General features: G+C 33.2%; 1 protein-coding gene across 3 annotated transcripts in view; it reads right to left on the reverse strand.

Moving 5' to 3' along the window:
* Positions 1-15,450, reverse strand: part of MRG15 (mortality factor 4-like) — a 237,530-nt gene that overhangs the window by 6,103 nt on the left and 215,977 nt on the right. For all 3 annotated transcript variants that reach the window (XM_090391475.1, XM_090391474.1, XM_090391476.1), the window contains 2 exons: positions 5,990-6,059; positions 5,764-5,848 (listed from right to left, as the gene is read on the reverse strand). In XM_090391475.1, coding sequence (XP_090247601.1) covers positions 5,764-5,848; positions 5,990-6,059 — 155 coding nt within the window. The remainder of the gene's footprint in view (positions 1-5,763; positions 5,849-5,989; positions 6,060-15,450) is intronic.

Below are 15,450 nucleotides of genomic sequence, written 5' to 3' on the forward strand. Positions count from 1 at the left end.
ATTTTAGTACTGTTCATTCAGATGATGCAAACATTTTTAAGGTAGGATTTGTTTGTATAGTCAGAAAAAAGCCTGTTAACTGATATTCAAAATATTGTGACTATATATAATGACAAATAGAGTGAAGTTGATGCAAAAATATGGCTCAGTTGAAAATTTACTCTGCCTTAATCATGCAATTTATTTCACAGTTACTGATGCATTTTATAAAAATATATTAATTAATAACCAAATCTACTTAAAAATAATTCTCATGAGCAAAATTACATAGTACTAGAACTTGAAAAAAAAAAAAGTCTATTTCTGGGAACAGCAAAATAGCTGAGGCTCAGAAATCCTACTTACAAACGATCTGGTCTTTCTCCATACCCAACTAATTCCCATGCATTCTGGACCATTTCCCATCTTCAAATCTGACTTCTTTCATAGTTATCAAAGTGAACTAAGTTGTGGCACATCTGCCTTACAGTGCAGTCCAGACTTAACTCCACATATTGTGGTGATTTATATCAAGAGAATTAGGAATAAATTAGGAATGAACAGTTCAGGAAGAGGAAAAAATGGTTCTGAAACCACCTGAAGTTTTACTACAACAGTTTTCAAACTATCATTTGTTTTTTACTTCGGTAATATCTCTCTTTTGGGTGAGAAGCTATCAACAATGGAGGTACAGTTGACTCATTATAGCAAACACCACTATAATAAACTTGTTTGCTATAACAAGTTACTGAAAAGTCCCACAGGTACAATGCAATGCTTAAAGAAATTCACTATAACAAACCATTCCTACAATCCCTACAAGTTTGCTATAGTGAGAGTCAACTATTACTCTAATGTTCTTCATATCATATAGTAAGCTAATGTAAAGTAAATCCAATCCAAAGTTAAAAACAGAGTCTCTACAACATTAATGAACTTTAGAAAATGTATGCTATATTGATAAGAATATAGTCCACTCTCATCTCAACAAACAAGTTCGCTATAATTGAGAGTCAACTGTATAATGCAACTAAAATATAAATCAATCTGCAATGCAGAAATAATAAAAGACAGTAATAAAAATAGTACATTTCATAATAGCATTCTTATTATGCAACAATTGTTCTATATCAAAACAACTGAACCAGAGCTGTTTTTTGGCATATATAATGCAGACTTTTTTTTTTTTTGAATAATTCTGTCATTAAAAATGGTCCAATTAAACCCACGTAATAAATTACGTAAATTATAATACTTTTGTTAAATTCCATTCATCCAAAGTAGAATTATTATTTCAAACCATTTTGCTAATAAATAGTTCAATTACAACCAAAACTAAGCTACGAAAACGTCCTAAATATCATATTTCATTAAATTTTATCCTAAAGCAGTTATTACATCGTATACTTTTGAAACATTTTAATTCTGCAAATGGTCCAGTTAAAACAAAAATGGAGGTGGCTTAACCAATTTTTATGGATTCCAAATACAAAATTTCAATAAAATTCATTCAGCAAGAGCCAAGGAATGAATAAAGCAAGTGGATGGATGAACACAGATACAAATTAATAGCTTACACATTCTGCAAAATACTTAAAACTGATACTGATACGAGCATCATAAAATTATTTAATAAATTAATATAAATCAGTTTTAACTATTTAGATTTTAGCATCCTTTGAACACTTTTTTAATATATGCTTATTATATTAATTAAGAAATGTAAAATATTTGTTTCATTAAAAGCCTTAAATGTCAAATTGTTTGCCATTTATTTATTTATTGATAGAGAGTAATGGGAAATCCACTGAAATAAAATAAAATACATAACCACAGTGAAGATATTTTATTAAGATTATATTATTAAATTGCATTAGAGGGGTTTTTTGGTTTATGTATCACCAATAATCTTCACTGTAGAAAAATAAACAAAGGAAAATTCAAATGGCTACCTTCTCGTGTAGTTGTGATGGTGCCAGGTTAATGCCAATAATTTCCCAAATTTTGGGCACGGGTAATCCAATGTTGAGGGTCAGACTGAGATGTAGAAAAAACCTCAGCATCCTCCTTGAACAGCCATTCGAATTTGTAGCTCCCTATGTAGTAACTTCGCATCATTCCAAAGGATCAAGTGGCTAATGTAGTTAATCTGGATAAACAGGCCATGGAATAATAGCCTGTTTATCCAAAACAGAAGAAGTTGCAGTTACGCAGAATTTGATGAGATGCCAATCACAGCAATGGAAAAATTTCATCTTTGGTAGGTAAAAGGTAAAAATAGCCTCATTTGGTTGAACTTTCTCCTACAGATGAAATTCTTCCACTGCTGCTTTTTGGCATCTTGTGAAATTCCATGTAACTGCAACTTGTCATACTTTAGATAAACAAGCTGTGTGTTTTTTAAAACATATTTCAAAATACCAGTCTCATGTCAACTGATTAAATGTAACAGGTCTGCCTTGCAGAGTATAGGATGATCAACACTGCATCAACACATTCAAACTATTCAAAGAATGCTGTAGGCTCTTCCACATCATCCCAATCTTAACCTTAATGACGGACTATCCATGCCTAAAATTTAGGAAAATGTTATGAGCAACTGTTTTCAATTTTTTTTTTTAGGATTATTCTAATAGTGTAATATTCTGCAAACTAGCATCCTTGCAAACACATGAGAAAATAACCATTGTTTATACCATCATCATAATCGAATTCCTGATATATATACCCTTAAGGGGTGTACAGGATATGATAATACCACATGAAAAATTTACATCATTACTAACTTCCTATTTACAATTTTTCTCCAAATCAGTCTGTTACCTGTCAAGACTCCAACATTATCAGATCTTATATTTCTATCTTCTAAGGCACTTTTTAATGTATCAATCCACCTATATCTTGGTCTTCCTGCCAACCAGGAAGAGAACACTTGTTTTGCTAATCTTTCCTCTTTCTCTCTCCCATTCTGCTCAAGTAACCATACCACCTGAGATTAGCTCTACTAACACATTCCTGGATGCTAACAATGTCAAGTTCTTTCCTAATATCTTCATTTTTAATATGATATTACCATTGATGCCATCTGTTCATGCCCCTAATCTTTCTCAGGACTCTCATATCTGCTGTCTCTAGTCTTTGGTCAAGTGTTTTACTTCTGACCCAGCTCTCAGATGTTAAGTTAAAATTGGTTTGAACACTGTAGTGTATACCGCTAATTTAGTGTTTTGATTAATTTCTCTCTTATTCCATATAAATTCATATGAATTTATTCAGTTGAACAAATGATTCTTCCAACAATACCAGCTTTGTTGATTCTGTTGTCTATTTCCATATTTAATTAACCATCTTCAGTAAAAATCGTGCCTAAGTAGCTGAAATGTTTTACTTGTTCCACAGGTTCCCCATTTCAAAACTCAGTTTTGAATAGTTCTCTCTTGGCACATTGTCATATGCCTTTTCCAGATCTGCATAACTAAAATATGAATCTTTGTTATATTCCCATGATTTCTCAACTATTATATTATAAAGTGAAAATCTGATCCTGACAGCCTCCATTTGTCCTGAATGCAGCTTGTCTTCACCAAGCTTCTCTTCCACAATCCTTCTTAACTATTTCCCAAGTATGCTTGCATAAATCTTACCTGGAACACTCAGTAGAGAAATACCTCTGTAATTCTCACATTCAGTTTTATTTCCCTTTCTATATATGAGTACTATGAGAGCTCTGCTCAAATCATCCAGAATTTGTCCCTCTGTAAAGAACTTCTGAACTATGCAGTGCAGCCACTGTAAGACTTTTATACCTCCATAACTGAGCATTTCTGGTTGAATATCATCTACTCCTGCTGCCTTTTCACAATTCAGGCTTTTTATGGCTTTTTCTACTTTAAGTATGGATATGTATTCCTGACTGCATGCCTAGTCAGTATTTTATACCAATGTGCTATCACTGCTTGTTTCATTTAGCAAATTTTTGAAGTAATTACTCCATACTTCAAGCTTATCTTTTTCTCCAGTTTTCATCTCACCTTTATCTCTAATTTCTTTTACAGCACTGTTTTCTCCATTTCTGAGCTTCTTCATCAACCTCCAAAATATCTTGCAACCTTCTTGATGTTTATTTTCTTACCAATGTCTTCCCATTACTTTTGTTTAGCTAGTTTGACACAGTTTTTAGGTTTATTACATTTATTCTCTAAGAGCACAAGCTAACTTATTTGTCAGGAACTTTTGATATGCTTTCTTCTTTTCTTTTACTGCCTCTTTAACTTCCTGTGTCCACCACGGAGTTCTGATTTTTCTATCCTTACAGACAACCTCACCACATGCCTCTCTGGCTGAATCAATTAGTGTTTTCTTCAGGACTTGCCACTGAATCTCCAAGGTTTGGTTGCTGTTCTCAAACTCTTTCATTTATTCTTCAATCATATTTGTGTATTTTAGTCTACAGTTCACATCTCAGAGTTGCTCAACTTTTATTATTCGCTTTAAATTTTCTTACATGTTCTTCTTTTCAATATGAAATTCATTTTTATCCTGCCCAAGACTAAATGGTGATCACTACCAATTTCAAATCCTCTGTACACTCTAGTGTCCTACAACAGGAGAAAATATCACTATCAACAATAACATGGTCAATGAGACTTTTCTTATTTCTTGCCTCTTCTCTCCATGTGAATTTGTACACATTTTTATGTTGGAACATTGTGTTAGTAATAACCAGTCCATGTCATGAGCAGAAATCTGATTGTTATTAGTTTTGCTCTTTTCTCTTAATTTTCCCAAAATATTTTTGTATGTCTGATAATCATTTCCTACTCTGCCATTTAGATCCCCAACAAGGACCAACTTTTCATTTTTCATTGTATCATTTGCTCTCTCTAAAGCCTCAAAAAATTCCTCCACTTCTACCTTAGTAGAACCTTCTGTGGGACCATAGGCACAAATAAGTCTCATTGTCCAGCTCCCCATTCTGATATTTGCCCACATCACTCTACTTGAGACTGCCTGCCATTCAAGAAGATTAGCTTCGTATTTAGTGTTGATTACTATGGCTACTCCTTCTTTTCCTTGATTGTTATTGACTGAATATAACATTTTGTATTTCTCAGAAAGATCTCACCAGTTTTTGCCTTTTTTTGTTTCAGTCACCCCTATTATGTTGATCTGGTACTTATCCAGTTCCTTGACTAGCTCCATTTCTTTGCCATTCAGGCTTCTTATGTTGATAGTACTGATCTTGAACTCTGGCGATGTTGAGTTGAGGTCCGTTTTAGGATTTGTTTCAGTAGCGGACTTTTCGCTGTTTTCCCTTGGTTCTCTGGCAAAAACAATGGGGGAAGGGGGGGCCTTGTTTAACCGGGGCGACGTCCCAGCTGGAATGAAATTCTGTCATGTTATACTATCATTATACAGCTTTGATTCTTAAGCACACCACTGATTATACCATGTAGTCTTAATTTGCTGCACTGGTTATTAATTTTCCATCTTCACAGACCATCTTATATACTGAAGATGGTCTGTGATACACAAACAAAATATTGTAATTTAGCAATACAAATTTTATAAAATACTTTTGCTATGGTTATGTATTTTATTTCTTCATTTTTAATGCCATCCATTTGATACAGATTGACAAATCATCATGCAGTGAATGAGATTTTCAGGTACCTTTGTGTCTCAATGGATGTGGATCAAAGCAGTAAAATTCAATATATACGACATTCCTACAACAACAACATAGGAAACATCTGATTCATAAAAGATATAAGAAACACTTACCTGAGGAAGTCATGGATATGGGTCAAAAGTAACTGAACACTTTTTTCATCTAGTGGTGTATATGCCAACATACTACCTAATTTCACTATTAAAAAAAAAAAAAAATAAGTTTAGAGAATGAGACTAAAACAAATGTTTAATTTTTCAAAAACTATATTCAGCACCATATTTTAAATATTAAGCAATATGAAGTGTCAATGCTAAAAATATTAAAAAATGAATTTACCAAACAGTCGCAATAGATGAATTGCCCCATAGATCTGAGACATGGGAATGTCAGTATGTTCAGTAAGGATCTAAAAATACATATATAAAAAAAGCACATCTTAATATTTTGCAAAATTTAGAAGAATGTAGATTAATATATATCTAACTTAAAATATGAATCAATGTAAAAAAGATACCAATTCTTGATCATTTGGTAATCATTAGCACATTCAGCACAATGCATCTATGAGGATTTTAGACAAAATTATTTTGAGTACAGGATTCTTCTCTAATCTTCATTCAGTAGTTTAATTCACAACAATATTTATAGAAACTTTCACGGCTAACACATGTATAATCAGTTAGGACTGGATGCTTTTCCAATAATGGAAATTTCTCTAATTTTTCCCTAATGGAACTTTGTATGGGACCTGAGCAATAAATTTCACTCTTTGATTTTCCATTCTGAAATTGCCACAATTCATCCCTCTACTTGAAACTTTCTGTTTATCTTAATTTTTATTGTTGAATGCTATAACTGCCTCTCCATTTTCTTGATTGCAACTGTTTGAATATAGTTTTCTTTAAAAGTATCTAAAAGTTTTGTTTTCACATCAGTAACACCAATTGTCAATACAGAATTCTATAATTCCTCTATTAATTTCACTTCTTTTCCATTTATTCTCTTTAACAATGATATTGACTATCTTCAATTCAGTTTGTTCCAGTAACTGCCTTTTCACTGTTCTCCTAGTTTCCTGATAAAAACATGTGGCAATATTTAATCAGTTTGATTCTTCAGCCAGCATGACATCTGTTCATGTTTTACCATCATGTTTATGTGCTATTTAAGTATGCAGAATACAATTCGGTTGGCTAAGTCCTCAATTTAATTCCCATCCTTGTTCACTCATTATTTAGGTTACTAAATCCTGGAAACAAAGCTGATGTGAAATTGAGAACTGAACATTACAGTTAGAATTTCTGATCACTTCTTCACATACCTTACAAACTACGAGAGATATCTTTCAGTTGACCCTTAGTGCTTTTTTTTGGTATAGTATGCAACAGTACACCACCCCGGCACCTTTATTAACAGTGACATGTGGATGAAGTATGGTTTTAATTTAAAATTTTTCATTCCAGTAAGAATGAAGACCAACACTTATCATCAAAAAAAAAAAAAAAAAGCACTGGCTGAAGCTATAAGAGAAAGAGCCATGTTGAAGAAAGGAGCATAACTAAATATGTGGATATGATGCACAACAACTGAAGTAAGAACTGAATACATTATGGAAAATTATGGAGACAACTACCGTGTTAGAGCAAAACTTCAGTTTAATATAAACCAAAATTTTTGTTATAGCCATTATTTATAAATGTGTTGCTAATAATCTTTAATTCTTATTTAAGAGCTTGTTGATTAGAGCAAATTGTTATAGCTCCGTTTTTTAGGATGTTAATGACTCCAAAGTTTTTTAATTTTTTAACACCCTTAAAAACACAGCTATAACAATTTGTTCTAATCAACAAGCTCTTAAACAAGAATTAAAGATTATTAGCAGCATGTTTATAAATAATGGCTATAACAAAAATACTATTAATAAAATTCTTCACAAAACTTCATCAAAAAAGAATACAGATTACAGTAAAACCATAGCCATCCCATACATTAAAGCAGGGGTCGGCAACCTTTTTAGACTCGCGGGCCACATTCAACTTTTATTTTTAATAATAGGATTGTAAGTGTTTAATTAAGATAAAATAGTGAATGAAAAAAATATTTTGTTTATCAATTTGTAATATATCAATCTTAAAAAACACAGAAATATTTAAAGTACGAGATATGAAACAAGTATGAAAATGAAACTTATTGAAAACTTATTATCACGTAAAAAGTGATAATAAGTAATATAGTTTACGCATCACAATATGTGTGTCTCCCTGCTTAATGTGCCTTTTGTGATTGTTTTCTCTTAGCCAAATTATCTATATCCACTATATAACCTGATGTGTAAATTCGAATCGAAGCATGCAAATGTTCATCAGTCAGTCGAGAAGAAAATTTACCTTTTCTAAAACTCATGGTAGAAAATGCGTGTGCTTCCAAATGCAACTATCATCTTTTCGAAACTGATTAATCCTTCAAATTTTTTGATAAGCATCGATAAAATTTTTCAACATTTTCTAATGAAAATGCATTCTTCAATGTTTCATGCTGTTCCAAAACTTCCATCTGTAGTTTGGTAGGTCATCGATGTCGACATTAAAAGGGTTCAAAAATATTCGCATTTCGATGCTATTTTTATGAAAATCCACAAATCTTGTTGAAAATTCCGCTTGTAAATCTTCAATAATACCAACAAAAGTTTCCTTTCATGTTTGCCATCCAATTGTAGATGCAGATTTCCAACATATATAATGACGTAGATTTTCTTCCATTATATATTTCTTCAACAGACATAGTTTGTCCTTCAAAAGCTTTTATGTCAGAAAACAGTTCGACTAGTAATTTACCTTGGCCCTACAGGTTCACATTAAATCCATTAAGATACGTTGTAATATCTACCGTAAATACAAGAGACATAATCCATTTTTTATCTGATAGTTGTGAGCAATATTTTCATGTTCCCTCATGAAAATATCTATTTCTTCATCTAAATTAAAAAAATCTTTTTTAGCACAGCACCTCTGCTTAACCATCTAACAGCTGAGTAGTAGATAACATCCTTACACTCCGATTCTATTTCTATCAAGAATTCCTGAAATTGGCGGTGTTTCAGACCATTGCATCGGATGTAATTTACAGTTTTATCACGATGTCCATAACGTCTTTAATTGATAGAAACAGAATATCCCCATTTTCAATAAAGAAATACTTGCTGTTCCATTTATCACTAAACCTTCTTTCTACATCTGCAATTTTACATTTCCTTGAACCCATTGTTGAAATTATTTTTATCCTCTGAAAATAAGTTGATGTTATTGAATTATATTAAAAGATGGACCAGGGAACACAACTGCAAAAGTGCACCAAAATCTCGGTTGTCGTCGGATTAAGTCGCTTTTGTTATCCCCACTCATGATGACTCACACAGTTAACTCTTGCCAAGTTGCACGGCGATATCACGAAGTACTGTATAGGTATAAAATTATCTTTAATTTTATACCTATACTTAAATAATTCAACATACGAGCCACATGCCATATAAGTATGATCAACCTATTATGGGCTGCCAAAAATGCACGTTTGGGCTGCCCATTGCCGACCCTTGCATTAAAGGGTTATCAGAAAAAATCAATAGAATCCTACACCATTATAATCTCAATGCCACTTTTAAACCACCTATAAAATTAAAAAACATATTCAACTCCTCTAAGGATCCTCTCCTCCCATTGGCACATCCTGGAGTTCATCGCATCTACTGCACCTGTAACTTACCTTATATTGGTGAAACTGAACGTACAATCCCTATATGTTAAAAAAAAGAACACAAAAGGCACATTAAATATAACAATTTTAGTGAAGCAGGCTTCTCAGATCATGCTCTCAACACCCTAAAACAAATTGATTGGAAAAGTATCTTCTCTTTACATCATACAAAAACCTGGTATGAAAGAAAATTTAAAGAAGCCTGTGAAATTCTGATTAACCACCCTAATCTCAACAATAATGGTGACATAAAAATTCCAAGAATTTGGATGGCACATATTCAGCCTACTTAGTATCTAGCATACTTAGGACTTTAAGCAATTTTCAACTTTTACTGGAAACTATTCCATATCAATTGGTTGAAATTTATATGTATAATCACAGTTTATTTTATTTTATATATATATATATAAATATAAACATGATGAAGAAATTGAAGCCTTCTATCATGATATATCCCAGCTCTACAATAAAGGAAAACATCATTTCAAAATTGTAATGGGAGACTTTAATGCTAGAATTGGTATTCAACATTCCGATGAAAGCTCAATGGGAAATTTTGGATATGGCATGAGAGATGACAGAAGAGCAAGGTTAATAGAATTTGCAGAAAAAGAAAACCTGTATATCATGAATTCCTTCTTCAAGGAAAAAACACACAGAAAGTGGACATGGAAAAGTTCAAATGGAAAAACTAGTGAAATTGACTTTATCCTCAGCAATAAGAAAAACATCTTTCAAGACTGCTCTGTTATAAACATCTTCAACGTTGAAAGTGACCATCGTATGGTACACAGTAAAATTCAAATAAAATTCAAATTCAAATAAACTGCCAAAAAGAAAGAAGAAAAATGTTTAAGAAATCATAGCAAAACATAGATGTACACAAACTCAACATTAAAAAAGATATATACCAACACGAACTAAACAATAGATTTAAATATCTTATTATAGGTGACAACGCTGATCTATCAGAAAGTAATGACATTATTATCCAAAACCTTTTAGAATGCTCACTTGAAAAGCTGGTACCACAGAACAGAAACAAGACAAAATCTCTGAAGAAATGAAGAGAAATGAAACAATCAGAAAACGTATCACAGAAGAAATAAGAAAATTCAATTGTAAATTCATACAACACACAATTGAAAACAACTATAGTCTCAAAAGAGCCAAACAGCAATTGATGGTTGCAGTCAAACTACAAGACGGGACCATCACCAGAGATAGATATGCAATAGCAAAAAGAATTGAAGAATTCTACTCAATATTATATCAGGATGATGAATTAAATGAAGACAACTACAACACAGCTGAAGTACCACAGATTCTATCAGAAGAAGTTATGCAGAGCATCCAAAGCTTCCAAAATGGGAAAGCTGCAGGTGAGGATGGAGTTATAGCTGAACTTCTAAAAACAGGTGGAGAAATAATCTACGAACTCTTAGCAAAACTATTTACTTTATGCCTGAAGAAAAAAATGTACCAACAACATGGAAGAAGACTACCTTAATTCTGATACATAAAAAAGGTGAGAAAGAAGACTTCATGAACTACCGACCTATCAGTCTACTATCAGTGGTCTACAAAGTGTTTACAAAAGTTTTAGCTAATAGACTTTATGTGACTCTGGACCTAGCACAACCAAAAGAACAGGCAGGCTTTCGAAGGGGCTTTAGTACAATGGACCATATTCAAGTTGTACAGCAGATTATTGAACGGTATAATGAATATCAATTACCACTGTTTTATCAATGAATATCAATTACCACATGTCTTGGTTTTATTGACTATGAGAAAGTCTTTGATTCACTTAAAACTTGTGCAATACTTAAAGCATTACAAAACCAACAAGTGGAGGAGCCCTACACCAGAACCATCAAATCAGCATACACCAATGCCACAGCAGCAATTCATTTCAATGGAAATATCTCTACTGTGGGAATACAGAAAGGTATAAGACAGGGAAACACAATATCTCCAAAATTATTCACAGTGTGCCTAGAAGAAATATTCAAACTTCTTGATTGGGAAGGGAATGGTCTGAAGATAAATGGAAGATATTTAAGCCATTTATGCTTTGCAGATGACATAGTTATCTTTACTTCAACTGCACATGAATTACAGACTCGTATCCATGAGCTCCAAATTGCTAGCAGAAAAGCAGGTCTAAAGAAGACCCAAGTTATGTTCAACTAGAAATAATAAAAATCAATAATGAGGAAATTAAGCAAGTAGATCATTACATATACTTAGGACAACAGATATCAATGGAACAAAATATCATGGATGAAATTAAAAGGCATGCGATGCCTTGGGTGGAAAGCATTTGGAAAATTACATTCAATATTCAAAAGTCAACTACCATTATGCCTAAAGAGAAAGGTTTTTAACCAGTGTATTCTTCCTATACTGACATATGGCTGTGAAACATGGACACTGAACAAAGGAAATTCAAAAATTAAGAACAACACAATTTAATATGGAAAGAAGTATGCTTGGTATCACAAGATTGGATCACAAAAGGAATACATGGTTAAGAAATCAAACCAAAGTCTCTGACATCATAGGAAGAGTGAAACATCTGAAGTGGCAATGGGCTGGGCATATTGCCCGAAGACAAGATCAGCGATGGACAAAAGAAGTACTGGACCGGATTCCACGAGAGGAAAAACGACCATGACACCGAACGAAATCATGGTGGATCAATATCATCAGATTTGCAGGAATGACATGAAAAAGGAGAGCCATGGACAGAGAGTAATCTTGGAAAGGCCTTCATCTAGCAGTGGATTGGTGATGATGATATAAACATGTTGCTCTCCATCCCAATTTAATTTTGTAATCCAATAAATAATAATAGGGCTCTAGCTTTGATGTAGTAAAGGTTTTTTATTTATTTATATTTTTTTTTTCAGCAGAGGTCAGCCCAATAATTGTTGTAGCAGTTGGTCAGTAACTTTAGCAAACCATGTAGATTGTAGTGCAGCTTGTTTCTCTGTATATATATGTGTATGCTCCAGATGATGACCTTGATATGAAGGCCGAAACGTTGAATGTTCATTTTCGTTTATATTAAACTAAAGTTTTGCTCTAACACAGTAGTTGTCTCCATAATTTTCCATAATGTATTCTGATCACCGTGTAAGCATGAAAGAAAGTAAGAACTGAAAATTATTATTATTATTTATTTATTTTTAATTATTGCAGAGATGGAATGTAGTCTATTTGCTGACTTGTGTGTATAATATTCAGGAGGCATTTTGGAAAACATAATTAACAATATATTGCAGTTTCCTGTCAACAAAAATGTGTAGTGTTCTTTCAAACAGGTATCACATTATTTCCAATAATTTTGATGATTTTTTTTTGAAATATTTTGATGGTTTACCAAAGTAATACATTTATACCCCCCCCCCCAATCTCAGCCTCATATTCTATGGCTGAGATTGGCTGGGGAATATTCTGTTACAATGGTGTCAAATGGCATGATCTTTGAGATTTTTTTGGCCTCTTTTCCATGGCCTGATTATTATTTCCACTTACCTGATCTGAGCACTTATTCTGATCTAATAACTGAAATTATGATGAGTGCTTTTATTCCTCGCTCCAATCAAACCCTTGATCTTTATCCAAACCATGGTTTTACAACAAATCTCACAAAGCAGTCCAAGCTAAAAAAAAAAAAAAAAAGGCATACACTCAAGGGCTCAAGTTAAAACTCCAGCTTCTCACTCAAACAACAACAAAATCTAAAACACACTTTGTAAGGCCAAATGTACTAAGCCTGCCTCCTGCTCAAATGACTGTTGGGCCTTTTGGGAAAAACTTCTGCCTACTGTTTCCATCTCTCTCTCTCTTTCTCATCCTTATGGAACAATGGTGACATCTACAGATAAGGCAGATTTCTTGACATCTGTAATCTCATCTAAGTCTTGTTTAAAAAACTGAGGCAGTTTGCCTTGGTTTTCTACCTTCGAGAGTATATGTCAGGAATTTGATGATGAGACAAACTGCCTTCTGCTGTTCCACAAGCCATCTGGTACGTGCCTTTTTTGAATTTTCAGCATAAGAAAAATGCTGAAAATGCACTAGCAAAATACTCAACAACTTTCATATGGACAAATCTTTTCTGGCACGTATGGTATCCTTCCAGTTATACTAAGAAATTATGTTCTAGAACTAACACCCATTCTGGTCACTTGTAAATGCTTGCACACTCAGCTGTATCTATCCAATAGTAGGAACACAACTTCTTATCCAGCCTGTACCTTAAATAAAAAGAATGAGAGATAAAAGCCAGCCATCAAACTATTAATTTCACTGTCCTCCCTTCAATATACTCAAAAGTGATAAGTTCATCAACAACCAGCTTTTTCCCTACTTAAAGACCATCAGTTAATTAGTGATCATCAATATGCATTTTGTCATTCTAGAGTAGGCAATAGAAAGATATGAAAAATGTCATGTGGTCAATCTCAATATTTCAGGGGCATCTGATCATGTTTGGCACTGCAGCCTTGTTAAGTTCTCCCTTCTAATTCTGAGTGGACTGCCAGCTTCCTCTATGGCCATTCACTGTATGTCATAGTGGATAATTTCTTTTCATCTGATTTTTCCATTAATGCCCGAGTACCTGAAGGTTAAGTCTTTTACATGTACTCTTTCTTCCATATATCAACGATCTTCTTTCCCTAACATCCCATCCAATTCAATTCACAATTTTGATTATTACAATACACGTCATTCTTCTTCTTCATTTACTAAACCTTATGCTCAGGAGACTCAAGCTTCAAGATCTATGGTCAATGCCTCAAATACATATCTTCCTGACATTGTTAAGTGGGAGAAAGGGGGGGGGGTGAAGAGAATTTGGCAAATTTTAATACTATCAAAACACAATCCTCTCTTATTTCCTGGAAGAAATACCATGTCTCACATTCCGTCACTAACCAATGAACCAAAAAAAATTGGGAAACACTGCCATAGATGCCCTGTTTCTGCATTATGTCTTTTCTAAAAGTATTTTTATGGATGCTGCTCCCCTGAATTGGCATCCACCTTTTCTCCATTTTAATCGTATACAAACACAGGTATCTGCTGAATCAACATCCATATATGCTTCAGCTCCAAATTCACAAAATCAATTTCTCATCCTCTTCCTTCATTCCATATAACTGCCCTTTGGAAAAGCCTTACCTATACCATTTTTCCCAGTGAATATGATGACCCAGAAGACCGATTCAAGAAATGTATCACTAGATTCCTTTTTTCTCTCTCTAATCAAATGCCTGCACACAAAATTTGTGTTATAAGTGTTGAGACATCTTGTGTGTGGGATTGATATAAAAAAAAAAATTCAGTACAAGCAATATACTGGCCAGCCTACAATGAACATAAAGGCTGCTGTTGTTGGGAATTATGGCTATGGCTACAATGGCAGGATTGTCCAAAAACTGAATGTTCTTTTAGCCAGTATGCTTGTTTTGTAAGACAGAAAAAAAATCCAGGTTTCCAGGGGGAGAAACCCCTGCACTTCTGCATGAAAGATAACAAAGGGTAAGGAATATTCAGCATAAAAATACTACATCAGCTGAGAAGTAAAATTTACATATTTTATACTTGGTTGCAATTAAGGTAAACCTTCTTTAATTTACCACCTTCCACCTACAAGATATAATTCTGTATCCACTCTTATTTCAAATATAAACTGCACCTCTAATGATCATTTAGTTTCAATTAATTTTAAGTTTAAAATATCTCAGCTACTCCATAAAGAAATATTTTTTCCTCCTTAAGACTTGTTTTTGTCCTTGAAACATTTTGGACTTGATTTCCAACTTTCCAGTATAAACTAACTTTCAACTGATTTTTAACTTAATATGCATTAAGTTGAAAGTTAGTGGTTCATATTTAACTGAAAACAGTGCTCAGGTTTTATTTAAAAGATCTCACCTCTTTTGGTCTTTCCAAGACAATTATGCCAACCCTAGTTATATTAGTGCTGCTAAGGTTATATTATATTAATAGAAAAAGGAACTACATTT

Source organism: Typopeltis vanoorti, chromosome 4, assembly GCF_054136105.1.
Source record: "Typopeltis vanoorti isolate ZY-2024b chromosome 4, IOZ_Tvanoo_1.0, whole genome shotgun sequence".
Taxonomy (NCBI): domain Eukaryota; kingdom Metazoa; phylum Arthropoda; class Arachnida; order Uropygi; family Thelyphonidae; genus Typopeltis; species Typopeltis vanoorti.